General features: G+C 36.1%; 1 protein-coding gene across 3 annotated transcripts in view; it reads right to left on the bottom strand.

Annotated features, from left to right (window-relative positions):
* Positions 1 to 8543, bottom strand: part of LOC121736823 (transcriptional activator protein Pur-alpha) — a 28642-nt gene extending 20099 nt beyond the window's left edge. For all 3 annotated transcript variants that reach the window (XM_042128240.1, XM_042128242.1, XM_042128241.1), the window contains exon 1: positions 8438 to 8543. In XM_042128240.1, coding sequence (XP_041984174.1) covers positions 8438 to 8480 — 43 coding nt within the window. In that variant the 5' untranslated portion in view covers positions 8481 to 8543. The remainder of the gene's footprint in view (positions 1 to 8437) is intronic.
* Positions 8544 to 17781: the final 9238 nt, after the last annotated feature.

The following is a 17781-nucleotide window of genomic DNA, read 5'->3' as shown; positions in this document are numbered from 1 at the left end:
ATAGTAGTGCCAGGCCACGTTTGAGTGAAATGGACAACTACTGCTACAACAAGTATTAAAAAAAACATTTATAAATAAAAAACTTGAGAAGTGTCATACATTATACGCCCAAAAAAATTATTTAAAAAAATGCCATTTATTGACGCCCAGGAATACAAACAACGCGTCGCTGTTTATTCTCAAAAACCGCCATCTAGTTGATGCACAGGAATACTGTCAACGCCCTCTGCCCCTACCATGCAGGTACTAATAAAAAAGTGTCGTTACAACTTTTTTGGCCTAGCCTCCACAAGGCGCAACGCGCGATAAGGAACTACGTTCTAACAGATCAACGCATGAGAACAATGATAGTGTCTTAGATCCATCTTGTTCCAGGGCATCGTCCTGTGCACATAGAACCATACCTAAAAATGTGACATCAATTAAAGACAATACGCCTCTTCCAATTGCGAATACATAAATAATAATTATATTAAAAACGATATCACACCACGTTCGGTAATTACATTCAAAATTATTCGGCATATAAAATCGTATGATTAGACTTTTAAAGCGCTTTATATGCGAATTCCAAATGAGCTGGTATAGCAGACGGCAGACACCGAATATAAAACAAGTTTACAAACATCAGACAAGATATTATTTACTAATATTGTAGACGCTATCATCAAGGTTTTTAAAAGATTTGTCGTTTTTGAAGAAAAATAAAAAAAAACGTGACTAAAGAAGTCACGTTTTTTAAATTTTGTCGGCGCATTCAGGCAGTTTTGATTTTTGAAACCAGCCTCTGGCCTCAGTTATCTTGAAATTAGTCATTGCTCTAACCACACTGTGTCCTGAACGTGATCTAGATTACGAAATGGCAACTCTATACTTTGCAGGTAGATTATTTCTAACCAAAATGTAACTGGCTTGTTTGGACATGTGAAGCAGTCATGTAGGTGCAGCCAGGCTGCCTCATCCGCAGCCCGCAGGGGACCTCACAAGTGTAACTTTCCTGGTATTGATGGGTGACGGTAATCGCTTACCATCATGTCGACCATCAGGTCATTTTTCATTAAAATCGTTGAAGAAAACCACCAGAACTAGTCAACGCTTCCTATTTGGGGTCATTTTGCTTGCTCATGGCCATGACACACCCCAAAACCGCTAACGGCTAAGGTTAAAAACGTCGTATATCTTATTAGCTTATCTCGTTTTAAAAAACATACGTTTTTGGCAGTAGCAAAAAGAAACACATTTCAGGTCAACTACATAAATTACGACGCTCGCCTAAATTCCAAAATATCTGCCCGTTCTAGGTCACCGCGAAATTACTGGGTAATCAAATTCGGTCCATAGATAAAATGGATTATAATTATGTGTTTAAAGTCAGTAATTTTAGTAATAATTTTGAACCATAAGAAAACCTTAAATCCTTACGCAACATGCGCGAATAACTTTATTAAGAAATCTTTATTGAAAACGAAACATGAAATTATTTTAATGGAGTTTTTGGGCATTCAACATCACCTTACCAACCTTCTCTAATCTCTTTTATTGGTTATGTCAGCTTTACGAACCATTAAAGTTTAAACATAACCTTTAAACTTCAAAGCAACGAACCTCTGATTTAGTTTATTTCATCTGCCGTCCGTGGTTTATTCTGTTCACGTTAGACAGTAACTGGTCCGCTAGGCGTATTCGGCAAGAGCTCAGTTCAAGGCAGGTCATTGGCAGCACACGCAGACGCAAGCCAGACGTGCAAAAAAGTGAAACCCACATTTTTTCTAGCCACCTCGTGTGCTTAATTAGCCGCAGTCGAGGGTATTGGTATGGCGAATAGATTTCCAATTGTTATGCAGCATTTTTTATGTTTCACTTACAAGATTTTATACTATAGTATAATTTATTTCGATCTAAATAAATTAAAGCTCAGTATAAGCTGGTCTGCTACAAGTTTACTAACCGCGCAATAACGAAATAGGTACGACGCATTAATTTAGTCGAGTTGCGATTTTTTATATAGATCATAATTGATTAAGACGGAATATAGGATCCATATAATTATATAAAAATATAGGATCCATTAATGATAACAAAATCAGAGAAACCACGTTTGATGTTGCCACCACTGGTTAGTCTAAACAGAAGATCAAAGAGTTCACTACACCAATTGGGAATTTGGAGCACTAACGAAGGTTTGGCTTGAGGATATTTGGTATTTTTGCTATGGTTACAATCCCTTGTCGGATACTATAGAAAGATATTATAAAAAGGGTACAACATCTATGGAGCTGTTTTCTAAATCCGACAAAATTAGGAAAGGCCATTAGATGTTATTGTTTTATTAGCAAATCTTTTATAAGACCGACGAGCCTCCGCCGTAAAGGCTCTGACAGTAAATTGATACGATGGGTGACGCAACCTTTATTTTAGGCCACATTCACAACTAATAGAAGTTCATAGGTGATAGTAACATGACGAAAGAGTAGCAAACAAAGTAGCCACCAGAATAAGTCAGTTTCATGCCCAAAAATTGCTAAAGGCACTAATTAAAGAAGCACGAAAATAACATTTTTAAGACGTCACCACTTCTTCATCATCTTCAATTGTAACAGATTCCTTTGACGTAGAGAACACATCAGCGAATGATCAACAGAGCTATTGTTTTGACCCATTTAGAGGGTCAGCGATACGCACCCACGAGTCGAGCGTCACAAGAAATTGCGCGACATCGGAAGACCTATATAGCGTTTCCCGCTGACTAGGTTGCGGAGATTAGTCTTGAGAGTTGAGATCAATAGTCGCAGTATCCGACGACTTTTTGATGGCCGATAACAGGGATCAAAATGTACTTTTAGAACTAGTATAACAAAGTGATTAATTGAGAATTTATTCTTATGGTTTTGGAATAAGCTTGTCAGTTGTCACCAAACTGTATCTGATATTTAACCGCAATAGTGTGTCTGCCTGTTACCTCTTCACGCCCAAGCCGCTGAACCGATTTTGTTGAAATTTGGTATGGTGATACCTTGAGTCCCGGGAAAGGACATAGGATACTTTTATCACGGAAAATTTTACTGTTTTGACGCGATAAACGAATTTTGGCGCAACAGTTTTACGGGCTAGTAGTATTTGATATTTCAGGAGTCGATTCCTTACCTCATGCATCGCTTCAATCGCAAGAGCTACATAATATCCTATCTTATCCATTCAGGATATGTCAAACATCCTGAATGGAAGAGAAATGGGCAAGTCAGTCGTAATATTCATTAAAATTTTCTGGCTTGCTACCCTTGCTACTTCCCCTCAAGAAATTACGAGCATTGGCTCCAATTAACCAATGCGAAATAGATATCGAAATAGGTACTTTGAAACTATTACGTTAGAAATCGACCTACTTACCAGGCCGAATATGCGAATCGGCTTCATATAGAAAACTTTCGTCCTTGGACCTCGCGTGTTAATTGTATGAATTTAAAATTTATTGCCATAATAAAAGATGACATAATTTGATGTTAATTAGTAAGTTGCGTTTTCAGACATTACTTAATTTAGTACTAGTCCCGAACCTATGCATTAATATTTGAACCTACGAAACAAAGAGGCCACAATGTGCAGTTGTCTCTTATCTCTTGTTTTCCATTTTGAAACTAAGTGTCCTGCTAAATGCACATAGGTTTTTCAAAGGACCGATCATATTGGCCGAGAGCACCGAGTTCTCTGCCGAGAGCACTGTCTCGCCAGTTTCCTCGGTAGGTGTGATCATGGCATACGGTTTCCAGCACGTAAATGACTTTTAAAATGAACCTGGATAAAGTTCTTATATATGGTATACTAATAATATACTATATAATTATAAATATATACTAAATATAACTATAAAGGGATAAACTTCTAAGAGGAGGCGATGTTAATTGGCCCGACTTTGGGACGAATATTATTATAATTTTTGGGTGACTTTCCGATCTTTGCCTCAAGCGACGGCGACCGACAAAAATTCAAATAAAATGCCACTATTGACCTAGAAGCTATAGTTTTTATTTTCTACCGACATTGGTCTAGCGACCCATGCCGCCGTCGCGTCGCTTTGTAGTGTAGAGGCGTAGACCAAAATGAAACCTATAACACTTGTCTTATAGTGGCATTTTATTTGAATTCTTGTCGGTCGCGGTCGTTTGCCGCGTTGATCGGAACGGTACACATCTAAACCATTCTAAACACTAGATAAAAGTCGACATTTTACTTGCGGTGGCAAAAAACTATCAGTTTAAAATAAGAAACATTGACGACGGAACCCTACGGGACGAGTAACCTTGGCAATAAATCAGGTTAACCAATATTTGATGATCAGTATGTGATCAGTACCATTTTGTATGGATGTGGTGTGGGATCCCTTCGCGCGCCGTCCTCGACCTCGGTTATGCAATTCCGTTATGAAATATTCAAATGGGGCCGGCCTGCAAATTTCAAAACGTCTCGCGAATTAAGATGCGAATATTAATTCACCAAAGGGACTAGTCGCGCAATTTATCAATGTTCGAATTAATTACTTTGCACTATTTGCCGCGGTACGAGTTGATGTCTTACTAGACCAACCATTCTCAAAGTGTGGGAGGCTGACTTCGCAAAAGGCTTTGTAGGGGTTTCGCGAGCGTTACATAAATTGTTTTTAGAAATGTCATCTCAGACACCAGCATGAAGAGTGGAGACAATTCAAGCAAAGACAAAACATTCTTTTTTTTGGGGGTCGTCAAAATGCAACTTCAAGGGTTCCGCCACCAAAAATATTTGAGAACAGCTACTAGACAAAGAAATAAGAATACAACCGACTAATTTATGCCACTTCCACACGTCGGCTGATGCGTCTACTGATGCCCCCTCTTCACGTCAGCAGGTTGAGTGCGTCCTCTGACGATCATTTGACAAATTCACAATGGCCGAAACATGGGTTAGCTATTAGTACTGTAAGGGCCTGTTTCACCACTTCCTGATAAAGTGCCGGAGGCCCTAAGATTCCCCTAATGCTTAGGGTACCCAAATCTAAGCATTGGACGAAACATATTTTAATACTAATTCCTCTTTAAAACCAGTGAAAAATTTATCTTCTAAGTCAGAGTAATGAGTAGTAAATAAAGGCTTTTTAACCCTTTGATTGTGAAAAAACGAGACACAATAGAATTTTTATTTTTTTAAACCTCATTGGTTTCTAATGTTGTTTAAATTAAGTTGAATAATTGTATATGTCTTATTTGATAAATAAATAAATAAATAATAATAAAATATTGCGTCTCTGTCACCTATAGTATCCATATTATAAAAAGTATGGGGCTTGATGAATTAACCCAAGGGTTCTATCAAGGCAAAATGTATAGGAGCAGCAGCTGTAGTCTAGCATTTTATTTTTAATTGATGCACTTACCACAAAAAGCGTTTTGAATGAATATTTAATTAATTTCTTCATCTTAAACCATATTCATATAATGTAATTATACAGACATTAATAATGTCCTTTATAAATAATAAGACATAAAACTTTAAATGTAAATTATGTTACATTTTAAAATTAGTGAAGGCAGGATGATGCAAAACGACCTTACAATATGCCAAATCTAAAATGAGATAAAAAACCATAAGATAATGTTGTATTTTTGCACAAGGCTGGAACCAGTCGCCTTGACATACATTTGTGATACGCTAATATAAAAGTTTTAGCACTATGCCTGTTATAATTCTATATACCTATCATCTAATTAGACAGTTTGGAAAATACATGGTTCTAAATGAAAAACTATATGATATTTTACTCAATTCTTTTCTTTTGTTTGCAATTCCTTCCTCTCTCTCTTGCAATGTTTCTTCTTCAAAACTAAATTCTCTGCTATTTGGATGTGCAAAAATTTGTGTGTCACATGGTAACCATACATTTTTCTGCCATTAAAATCCTATCCTGGGATTTAAAGTATCTCCATACCAAAACACATAATACCAAAATAAATTCAGAGGTGTAAGCGCAAGTAGCTACCACAGACAATTGCATTTATGATATCATGCAATGGATCAACCATTGCAAAAACTAATTTGCACATGTTTCCCTAAAGACCAGTTAGGTCACATAATAATGTTTAATTTTTATGTAACCATTTCATAATAATGATCAATTACTTCTGTAACCAAACAATGTGAAGTTATGGAACGAAACCAGAAAGCGGCATTTATATTTGCACTTACTGGATTAGATAGTGAAAAATTACAGCACACCTGTAAAACAGGTATTTGTTATAAACGTTGGATAAGTAATTATCACTATCAGGGGTTTTCAATCTAAAGATATCAATATCACCATGTATGTGCATAACATTTCTATAAAAATCCATTTATTAATTTAGACAACCTGTTTTTTAAATAAAAATGTGAGTGAATATATTGTGTGATTCGCTTTGAATACCCTAAATCCTGCTGTATGCATCAGGCCGAGGCAATGGACCAGTAAAGTACAGAATGTTGCTTCCAACTTATGGCCAAGTAGGTGTCTATGTTGGCCCAATACACTGGCTCATTGCCTTAGCCCAATGTGTATAATAGCGGGCTTAAAAAGGTAGGTTGGTTAGGTTAGACTAATGTTTGTATTTGTATAATCGTCATATTGTTTTTAAGGAGCCAATACTACCAACAATTTTTAAAGAAATCAACTTCAAGATCTTATAGAGAATTATAGTTTATCATAAAAAAAAAAATTCATATAGATAACGAGCTTTCACTTTATTAACGAGCTTCGCTCGCGTTAAGAAGTATTATTATATACAAACTTTCATCCCTTATTTGAACCCCTTGGGGTTGGAATTTATCAAAATCCTTTCTTAGCGGATGCCTATGTCATAACATCTACCTGCACGCCAAATTTCAGCCCGATCCGTCCAGTGATTTGGGCTGCGCGTTGATAGATCACTATGTCAATCAGTCAGTCAGTCACCTTTGAGTTTTATATATATAGATGATTGTTCATTATCGGTATAGATAATAGATTTTCACTTTTTGTTGGTTTTTCTTTATTAATTGGCATCTTTCACTCTTAGTAATGAAGCATCCATTCAAATGAACAATTACACGAATTACTACTTGAAACTATTTGATATCAACATCAATGTTTACATGATCTTATAAATACTGTAATAACATTATAAAATAAATATTATTATATTATAGACTCATTTCTAAATACCTAAAACAGGGGTCACCAAATGGCAGACCACGATCCGCATCCGGACCGCCGACCCATTGTGTGCGGACCAATCATTTTCAAAGATGGTGAACTTTGATAAAAATAAATTTCAGTCTCGACTTTATTTCGATTTAACACATCGATCGTGTAAAAACGAGACACAATAGAATTTCTATTGTGTCTTGGTCACCTGTGACCGGGCCTTGATGAATTAATATCAATAGCTTACACCAATTTCACTCCAAACATCTTGACACTTTTCCTATTGATTTGTAAATAAATACCTTGGTAAAATCTTCATCAACAAGATTTATCAGAAAAAGCTGAATAGGTAGTAAAAAATACATAATTCTTATTCTAAAAATTTAAAACCTAAACAAGTATCATGTTTCTGTGTTAAATTTTTGATAAGCAATACTCCTTGTAGAATTCAAAGAGTTTGTATATGAATAGTTTCCCCGAACTAATAGAGAAATCTTGTTTATTTGAAAATTAGAAGATTATTTCATCAACCAGCTGCTTAATAATCCTTTGTCTGTATCTGTCAGTATAAAATCTTATTAGATTAAAAAAAAAATACTAGCACAGGTAAAATAGAATTCAGACTTACCCATGGCTTTCCTTACATTAGACTTCCATGAAAATTGGGAGCACAAAAAATATCACTTCAGAGAACAAAGAACACGCAAGGTTATAACGGCTGCGTGGTAACTGATCATTCAATCACTGTGCCAATCCGGATTCCACCTCCAGGGACCGCGGCAGGTGGCCCCGAGTCGTCGGGGCCGTGGGGCACGGGCCAGGCCCCGCGCTGCCACCGACCTTCCATCCCGCCGGCATCAGCTGACGCGCCGCGCCAGGCCCCCAGCTCCCCCGCCGCTCCCGTGGGCCGAGCCGCCGCCCTCGCGTCTCTCCTGATACCAGACACCGGCCCGCCCGCCGATGAGAGGTCGCAGACAAAAAAATCGATAGGTCGTCAACCTCCAGGCGCTAACTCCCAGCCGGGCGAACCGTCGCGCCGTCGCCCGACGTCGCTCGCTCGGCCCTCGCCAGAAACCGACCTAGGCCTCGCGCTCCTCGAATAATAGAGGCAAATTCGCCATTTTGAAACGGGAACAATGAAATATTTACTTTTGGACGTCCCGACGACAATGGAACGGTCACGGATGCGAGCCAAATCGGCGCGAAACGATACGCGTTTTGGACTTTACGTTTTTTTAAATAAATACGTACTCTGACTAGAAATTCCCTCGTCACCGCTGCCGATATCCGACATCTCAATCCACACCGAATTCTACAGGCGATTCGCGAATCCGCGATCCACCGATCTTTTCAATGTAATTCGACAGAACAGAAAAGTCAAATTGTCTATAGTCTATGGTCAAACAACGATCAAAATTTTTTTTTTTATTTGAGAATTGACAGCAAAAAACAAAGGTGAAACATTTTTTAGTTATTAACGATATTTTTATTTTTTTACTGTACGTATCACGGTACGTACTACGTATGTAACATTTATACAAACTACATTCTTCAAACTTTGAGTTGTTTAAAAATAGTACGTACCAAGTTTTCGTTTCTTGAAGTTCAAAGAACGGGAACTACGAAAAAGGTGAGAAGCGCCATCTCTGTACGGAAATGTGACAACAATTAACAAACACTAAGCAGGGAATAGGGACCGTGCACAGCGATGACACTGCCACTAGTGACGAGTAGCCGAAACTTTCACGAAAATTTTATTGTCAAGCTCTAGTGCTACAGAAAATTTTAAGATTTCTTGAGAAATTTGAGTGTTTTCGTGCATAATTGTATTCCCGGATGTTCTAATACATACAAGAAAAATAAAGGCAAATCGAACGACGTAAAATTTTACTTGAAAAACGAAAGAAATGGATAAAAGCCGGTAAAAACATACGTAAGCATTAAAAATGTTCCATGAATATAATGTGTAGACTCGTAAAAACACTGAATTTTGTAGATTATAAACGTAAATTTATTTTTGATGAACACAATATGAACCTAACCTATAACCGTATAACCTAAATTGATATACTTAAAGTGCGTCAAGAATGTCTAGGAGGTGAAACTTTTTTTTATAGCAATAGCAACACTCTTTTGACATTTGTCCCTTTGTTTTATCAATACCCTATGACCTTAGAGTATACATTAGCAAGATATAAGCTATAGAGCGCGCGCATCGCTCGTTCCCCGTTGTGCCGATCGTAAGCAGAAGTTCTATAGATACTTGTCAAACGTATAACGCAAGTCTAGTGATGTTCCATTCGCCATCGTTTGACGCTTATAGGAAAATATGTTCACACTCGTGCTTACAGTTCATACCTTGTTAGAAGCACTCTATAGCTTGCTATAATGTATACTCTATGCCTATGACGGACGGATCGCCATTAAGAAATGAGTGAAGCACCCTTAATAAGCCCAGGCGATCATATGTCTTGCACACACACTCGCACTGTAATAAGCCGATCGTACCGCCATTACGCAATTAGACTGCATCGCGGTGACACGTCTTTGTCATTCATAAATAAAAATAAATATGCCATCTTGTGTTGTAAAATGGTGCAAGAACAATACAACCTTACACAAAAAACATCAAGGAATAATATTTCATAGGTAAGATAACATATTTTTAAAGTATTTTGATAAATTAATGTAAATATTAATTTAACTTCAACAGGTCAGTAATGTCCATAACAAAGTGGGGAAATTTTCCCCAAACCGAGGAAAATTTTAAATTATTTTTAAATAATCAAATAATAATTTAATTTTATTGTCTTTTATTAGTGTCATGTAAGTATTTAGCATACTATTGACCAGTAATTAGGCAGGAACACAATAATAGGGGTGTAGACAGTAAATGAAATCTAATACAAAGTATTGTTTTTTTGAGAGTTTGTATTATAGAATTACCGAAAATGGACATATTTTACTTAATAACTTTATAATATTGTTTATATTTAATAAGTGATTTTTTAAATTGAAATAAGAGTGTATTTATTTTTTATACATATTTTTAGGTGTAACCAAATACTTGTGTACTATCAGAGAAATTGATTCCTATGCAAATCCGTCAAACCCAGCCGACAGATCACAATTAACATTGAATTGACATAAGTATTCGACCAAATAACGTTGGTCTGTCAATTGCATAGGAATCAACTTCCTTGATGGTACATCTGTAAAATAAATATATTTCCTAAAAATAGTCTACACCCCTATTAATTTCTTAATTTACAAAAGTGGATATAATTGTTGTTTGACGACCTCTGTGGCTCAGTGGGTGGGCTGTCGGTAGCTCAAGCCGGGGGTCGCGGGTTCGAATCCTGCCGACGGAATAAAAAGTTTTCAAAGTTCCTGGGTCATGGGTGTGTATTAAATATGTGTATCATATAATAAAAATCTTAAATATATTATGTATAGTATAACAGTATTAAATATATTTCCGTTGTCTGGTACCTGTAACACACCGTAACACAAGTCCTTCAGGTACTAAGCACGGGGTCAGACTGACGTGGTGTGAAGCGTCCATAAACAAAATTGTTGTCTTAGATTTCCTTCAGTAGTAGGGGAGGGAAGGTGCTATTGGTGTAATCACCCGCGCGTCATTGAGACCTAGTAGGAATGAAAATATTGAATGGACCTCTAGACCAGGAATAAATTTAACACCATGTTAGGTGTTTTGATTTGACGTTAGCGCATGGTAGAACTCTCGATAGCTCTAACAGGCCGTTAACTGATTTAACAAGCCATTATTTATTTAACATTACTTGATTGTTTGATGATACGGGTTACGGGACTTAAGTATCTTATATCTTTTCGTATACAGGTTTCGTATATAGGTTTCGGGGGCGATAAATCTGTCTAGCTAGGAATTATTTTTAGAAAATGTCATTTTATTCGTGTTTTATCGAATACCGAGCAAAGCTCGGTCAAATAGCTAGTAATAATTTTATTATTGTAAATGTTTGTACATAATTATTATTACTAATAATGTTATGTAAATAATATACTTCTCTGTACGTAACATGTGTTTTTTTTCTATCTATAGTGTCATAAAAATAATATTTTCATTATGACATCTTTAACAACCGCTTACATTTCTGAAGCGAAAAAAACATAAAAATATGTTTAAGTATAAAAAATACATTTAACTTGTCTGAGTTTACAAAATTTAAAAAGTAGGGAAATTTATGATTTATATGGCAACCCTCATATCACGCACACGTCCTACACGGGCGGCCATAACTAGGCTTCAGTCGTGAATCGTGATTAGAGAAGGTTACGTCCGTATTTTTTTTACGTCCGTGCCTATGACATAAAATTTACAAAACAAAGATTTTCAATTTGCTTTAATTAAGTTTTACAATGTGAAAACTACATGTTACTTTGATTAATATTAATAATTAAAGTGAAAGACGTGTCAGAGTGCTAAAAGCTTCGAAGATTTTCATTGAAGAAAAATAGTAACACGCGAAAATAACACTGAAATTCTCGCGTCCACATTTCCGATTCTGATCTCTCAATCGCCATAGTAGCAGGTATCTATGCGTTTGTTTTATAAATTCTGTTCGTTAATGTTAATGTTTAATGCAATTTTAAGTAGCCTGAGTTAGTATTATGTGGCATAATAAAACAACAATTTTACATAAACCTTATGTTTACGTAAACAATGAACTGTCAAAAAAATCTATCATAAAACGCGCCTTACAATGATTGATACTTTGACTTAGGTGCTTTGAGTAATTATGTATCTTAGTCTGCTTAGATGTATATAAAATTCTCGTGTCACAGTTTATGTGCTAACTGCTTTAACACTTTTACAATATTATAGTTATTACGTTTTATGTTTACAGGTAGCAGAAAAAGCGTTTAACGAAATAACCGAAATGACTGGGAGAATTTATGCTATCATTTAGAAAAAAAAAAAAAACACTGAAAATAAATACAAGGAGTGGGAATTAACCCTTTATTAGGATATTGAAGAGCTGATAATTGAAGATGAAAGTGCCTCTTCACTGTGACACCTAGAATGTGGCGATGATTCTGTTTCCGACTGCATTGTAGAATATTATTTGGATGATCATATTTTATTAAAATAACAAAACCCTGTTTTTCATTTATTTATTTTTTGTATTTTCTTAAATAAGTAGTTCCTTAATAAAACAGGAGTGAGCTTCTCTCAGCTCTCACTGGTCATCAAAATAGCTCTGCAGCTCTCAGGGAGAGGGTACTTAAATAACAGGTGTTATAAATTCATAATATAAGCTCCCACACCGGTTTCGGTGACGGTGGCCGGTTTGATTGAAACCAGGCCAGCTACGCAGTAGTAATTTTATAGTGCCCAAGTGTGTGCGCAGTACACGAGCACTCTCTATTCCTTTACTCTCAGAACCCAGTGGGACGGCAGACCGACACGACTGGCAAGAGATCAGGCGCAGCAGGACCGACTTTTTACATGCCCATCCGACGCATGGATCATCTTACTGGTCAGAAAATCAGGTGATGAGCCTGCAGTATCCTAACCATTAGTTTCCAACGCGGGAATCGAACCCACGACCTCCGAGTCAAGAGCCGAGCTCTGAACCACTGGACCACGGAGGTGTTATAATATAATATGACACTAGTGACTAGCTGATGTCCCGGTGAACTTTGTAAACTTTCCCTGGACATCCAGGAATATTTTAAGACTAAAATTAGCCACATCGGTTCAACCGTTTAATCGAGTTATTGCATTTTTATATATACAAACAAACAAACAAATCTTTACTTCCCTCAAAAAATAATTTTACACGTTAAGTAATATCTTAAACAAAACATTGCTCCCCACACTAGGATTCCCTGTGTCGTGGAGAGCAGTCTCTTCCATCATGCACATAGATACATACAATTAATTTTAACCAGCTAATGACATATTTGTGATAACTAACATAAAGTTACCTGCATGAAGTATTTTTAACAGAACCAATAATGTATTCGTAAGTAAGCAGACAATATATTTTTTAAAAGTAGGTGATGCTTTTATAATATGATACAAAATACACATAATAGCATTACAAGATCATTATCAGAGCCACCGAACCAGGTACAGTACGTGTAAGTTAGTGATGAGGTGAGATGTACAAAGATTATAATACTTTACATAGATTAGATTGTTTCTTGTAATATCGTAAATTAAAAACACACTATAACTACATAATTATTTCAAATTTTCTTAACTATATTTAAAATTATAATATTTACAACGTATTTTTTTAAACTGTTATTAATATAAAGTATCAAAATCTTTTATAGTGACTGGATACAGTGTGGCCATAAGAGGCCACACCGGAAACAAGTGGCGACTCTATTAATGTCGTGACTTTTTTGACGGGCTATACATAAGCACCGCTCATTTAATTAGCATAAATTTGCATGAAAAGTAAGGATAATCTTAAGAAGTCCTGCCAGGAATTGAACTGAACACTGAGGATAGTAATTAGTATTGAAGTTGAGCCATCTTGTCAAAGTATTGGTTCTCAAAAGGATGATTCTTCAAGTAGGAAAAAGATTATAGTGCAGTGTTTGTGTGTTATTTAAAGAATACCTACTTATATGGTGTTTGCACTGATGAGGTCCAGACTGAAATTAGTTAAAAATAGTGACACTGACAGACAAAAGTTGTGAAGATGGTATCGAGCGAATCGCAGAAGGTTGATGAAATAAAAGCATTTATTTTAGTGAACTTGTTTTATTCTATTAATCCACAAGCATTTTCAGTAATTATTATATAAGTATTTTTACATCTTCATTATTTTATTGCAATATTTATCAAGTTTTTACTTTCTATGCCGGTGGATGCTACTAATTACTTTTTCAGATATTTTCTTAGATAACTAGATAAGCTTTATACATTTTTATTCATGCTTTCGTTCTTTGTTTACGGTTAGAAACTCATCCATACTCAATATTATAAATGCGAAAGTGTGTCTGTCTGTTAGCACTTCACCAAACCACTAAACCAATTTTGCTGAAATTTAGTATGGATTTACTTTGAGCCCCAGGAAAGGACATAGGATACTTTTTATCCCGAGATGATGTACGGCTCTCGCGCTATAAATGATTTTTGGCGCAACGGAGTTGCGGGCGTCATCTAGTATTTAACTTTAATCCTACGATCGCGGATTCTTGGAAATTTGTTGTTGTTCTCGCGGCCGCATGTGGCAACTTGGGAGTGTAAGTATTAAATCATTTTATAGTCTAAAACATTAAAAAAAAAAACACTTATAAAATAGCCGGGGTCAAAGAGAATGCGAAGCCAAAGTCACTCACAAGTTACTTCTTTTACTCGCATCGTGTCGCTGCTGTCGAATTACGACGCCCTCTATAGTTTCTGCACTATAATTTAGAAATGCATCTACGCATCGCGTTGCGGTCGGAATTGACCCTTAGGCTCAAATCACACCGAAATGGCAGCGCAGCGGCGAGCATTTCAGTGTCATATGATTTTAGGGCCCATTCACACCGGAATGGCAGTGGCCGGCAGCGGCGCAAAGAGCACTTTTAGTGTGGAATAATTTTAAACTTTATTTACATACTTATAACTACTAGTATCGCTTGAAAACTTCTAGGTCGCGCGGCGCCTCGATACTTTTTATCCCGGGAAAATGTACGGTACATTTTCCCGGGATAAAAAGTATCCTATGTCCTTTCCCGGGGCTCAAAGTAAATCCATACCAAATTTCAGCAAAATTGGTTCAGCGGTTTGGGCGTGAAGTGCTAACAGACAGACACACTTTTGCATTTATAATATTGAGTATGGATGAGTTTCTAACCGTAAACAAAGAACGAAAGCGTGAATAAAAATGTATAAAGCTTATCTAGTTAGCTAATAAAATATCTGAAAAAGTAATTAGTAGCATCAATCAGCATAGAAAGTAAAAACTTGATAAATATTGCAATAAAATAATGAAGATGCAAAAATACTTATAATAATTACTGAAATTGCTTGTGGATTAATAAAATAAAACAAGTTCACTAAAATAAATGCTTTTATTTCATCAACCTTCTGCGATTCGCTCGATACCATCTTTACAACTTTTGTCTGTCACTATTATACCTCATGTACCGTATAGTGTACCTCATCAGTGCAAACACTATATAAGTATACTTTAAATAACACACAAAGACTGCACTATTAATCTTTTTCCTACTTGAAGAATCATCCTTTTGAGAATCAACACTTTGACAAGATGGTTCAAGTTCAATACTATCCTCAGTGTTTAATCCCTGGCAGGACTTCTCCAAATTATCCTTACTTTTGATGCAAATTTATGCCAATTAAATGAGTGGTGCTTATGTATGTACCTATATAAATTTAGATGGAAGCCAGTTTGGATGTTTACTGAAAGAAGCAACGGTTATAGGTTAGGCACAGGTTAGGTTCATATTGTGTTCATCAAAAATGAATTAACGTTTATAATCTACAAAATTCAGTGTTTTTACAAGTGTACACATAACATTCATGGAACTTTTTAAATGCTTACGTATGTTTTTAGCGGATTTTATCCATTTCTTTTGTTTTTCAATAAGCCAAGGCATGTGAATACTTTTGGCAGGAAAATAGTAAAATTTTACATCGTTCGATTTGCCTTTATTTTTCTTGTATGTATGAACATCCGGGAATACAACAATCACTGAAATAATTCTTGAAAATACTCAAATTTCTCAAGAAATCTTATAATTTTCCGTAGCTTGACAATAAAATTTTCGTATTTGTAAAAGAACTAAATAAAAAACATATTAAAATTAAATTCAAATTAGAATGTGAAGATAATAACACTCTACATTTTCTCGATTTATCTATTACTAGAGTTAATAATAAACACAGGTTTAGAATCTTTCGCAAGCCGACATATACTAATACTACTATTCATGCATAGTCATGTCATCCTTGGCAACACAAACTCGCGGCCTTTCATAGTTACGTTCATAGATTATTATCAATCCCTCTTAGTAAAGATAATTATCAAAATGAGCTTAATATTATTTTCCAAATTGCGATATCCAACGGATATAGTCCAAAAATCATTAATAATATTTTGAAAAATAAAAACAAGAAAGAACTGGTTAAGTTTTTGTACGCAGGTCCTATTGATAAAGAGATAGTTAGATATAAGTCCAGTTTGACCTACATGGGAGAGGTATCTGCACGCTTATCCAAAATAATGAAAAGCAACGATATGCATGTCGCATTCAGGACAAATAATAGGTACTTTAAAACATCATTTGTGTCATAATAAAGACCAGATTGATAATAGAGATCATAAAAGAAAAGAAAAATAACAGATTTGCATTGTTGAATGACCAAACTTGCTTGACTACGTCACCGCTTATTAATATGTTCGGGGGTACTAGTGAGAGTAGTGGGGGTAGTGGGGATAGTAGCGGGGCTCGATAGTGTATAAAAGGCGGTGTTTTGGCCGTTGGCGGCACTTAACGGACGTTGTTCGTAGAGTCCACATCCTGAGGATGCTCCGGTGTTGGGGCGAAACGCGCGTCGAGGTTTTCAACCTGCATGGTGGTGAGGGGCCTTGCACGGATTTGCCAACATTATTGCTTGTGTGGTGGTGGTGTTTGCAAGTTCTTGCATGCGAGTGTACGCATAGGCAGTGTGGGAGGAGGGAGGTGCTGTACGCATGTCTATGCGTACACTCACTCATTTACTTAAAGGTAGAAGTTGTTTTCGCGGAATATTGCTAAAAATAATAACAAACTAAATTTAAACTATGGATTTCCGCAAAGTAACGCCTGATTCCATTAACTAATAAAATTTTCGTAAAAGTTTCAGCTACTCGTCACTAGTGGCAGTGTCATCGCTCTGCACGGTCCCTATGGATTTGACAGATTCGCAAGACCTCTCACGCTGACATCTGTCAAATCCATACAAATTTAGGTCGGGTCGCGACTCGCGTCGCGCTTCGCCTCGTCACGTTGCGGTCTGAATTGACCAAGGCTGCGTTTCCATTCCATTCCATGTGTTGCGAGGAATGTTTTTGAGAACCAATAGAATCGCTTCATTGACGTGACCCCACTCAGCGCAGCGATTCTATTGGATCTTAAAAACTCTTTCCTCGCAACTCATCTCTGGTGGAAACGCAGCCTAAAACTGAAGTTATTACATTAATGAAAAGCACAGCCATTATCTGTGCCATAACAATGAATTCGTTAGTTTTGTTTTTATAGCTTAGCCCGCTTAAGTACTATAAAAATGTTAACACAGCCAATACAATATCTGCTAGTCTTTGTCTGGTATATTGGAATAATCACATGACAGATAAAGACAGCAGACAGAAGTATTTTAGTATCAGGGTTGAAAGGACATAATAAAACATCAGTGTAATATTACAAATGACTATAATTTTGTCACAATTTCCATACAGTGTTAATAACTTTTTACCTTACACCTATTTATAATACATTACTTAAATATCATTAAACTTGTATCATTATTTAAAATTCTTCCTGTTTTATTACTAATTACATTCCAACGAGTCAGTTTCTTCAAATGAGAACATTCAAAA

The sequence above is a fragment of the Aricia agestis genome, chromosome 19 (assembly GCF_905147365.1).
Source record: "Aricia agestis chromosome 19, ilAriAges1.1, whole genome shotgun sequence".
Taxonomy (NCBI): domain Eukaryota; kingdom Metazoa; phylum Arthropoda; class Insecta; order Lepidoptera; family Lycaenidae; genus Aricia; species Aricia agestis.
Note: the sequence above shows the minus strand (reverse complement) of the source record. Positions and strands in the feature narration are given on the sequence as shown.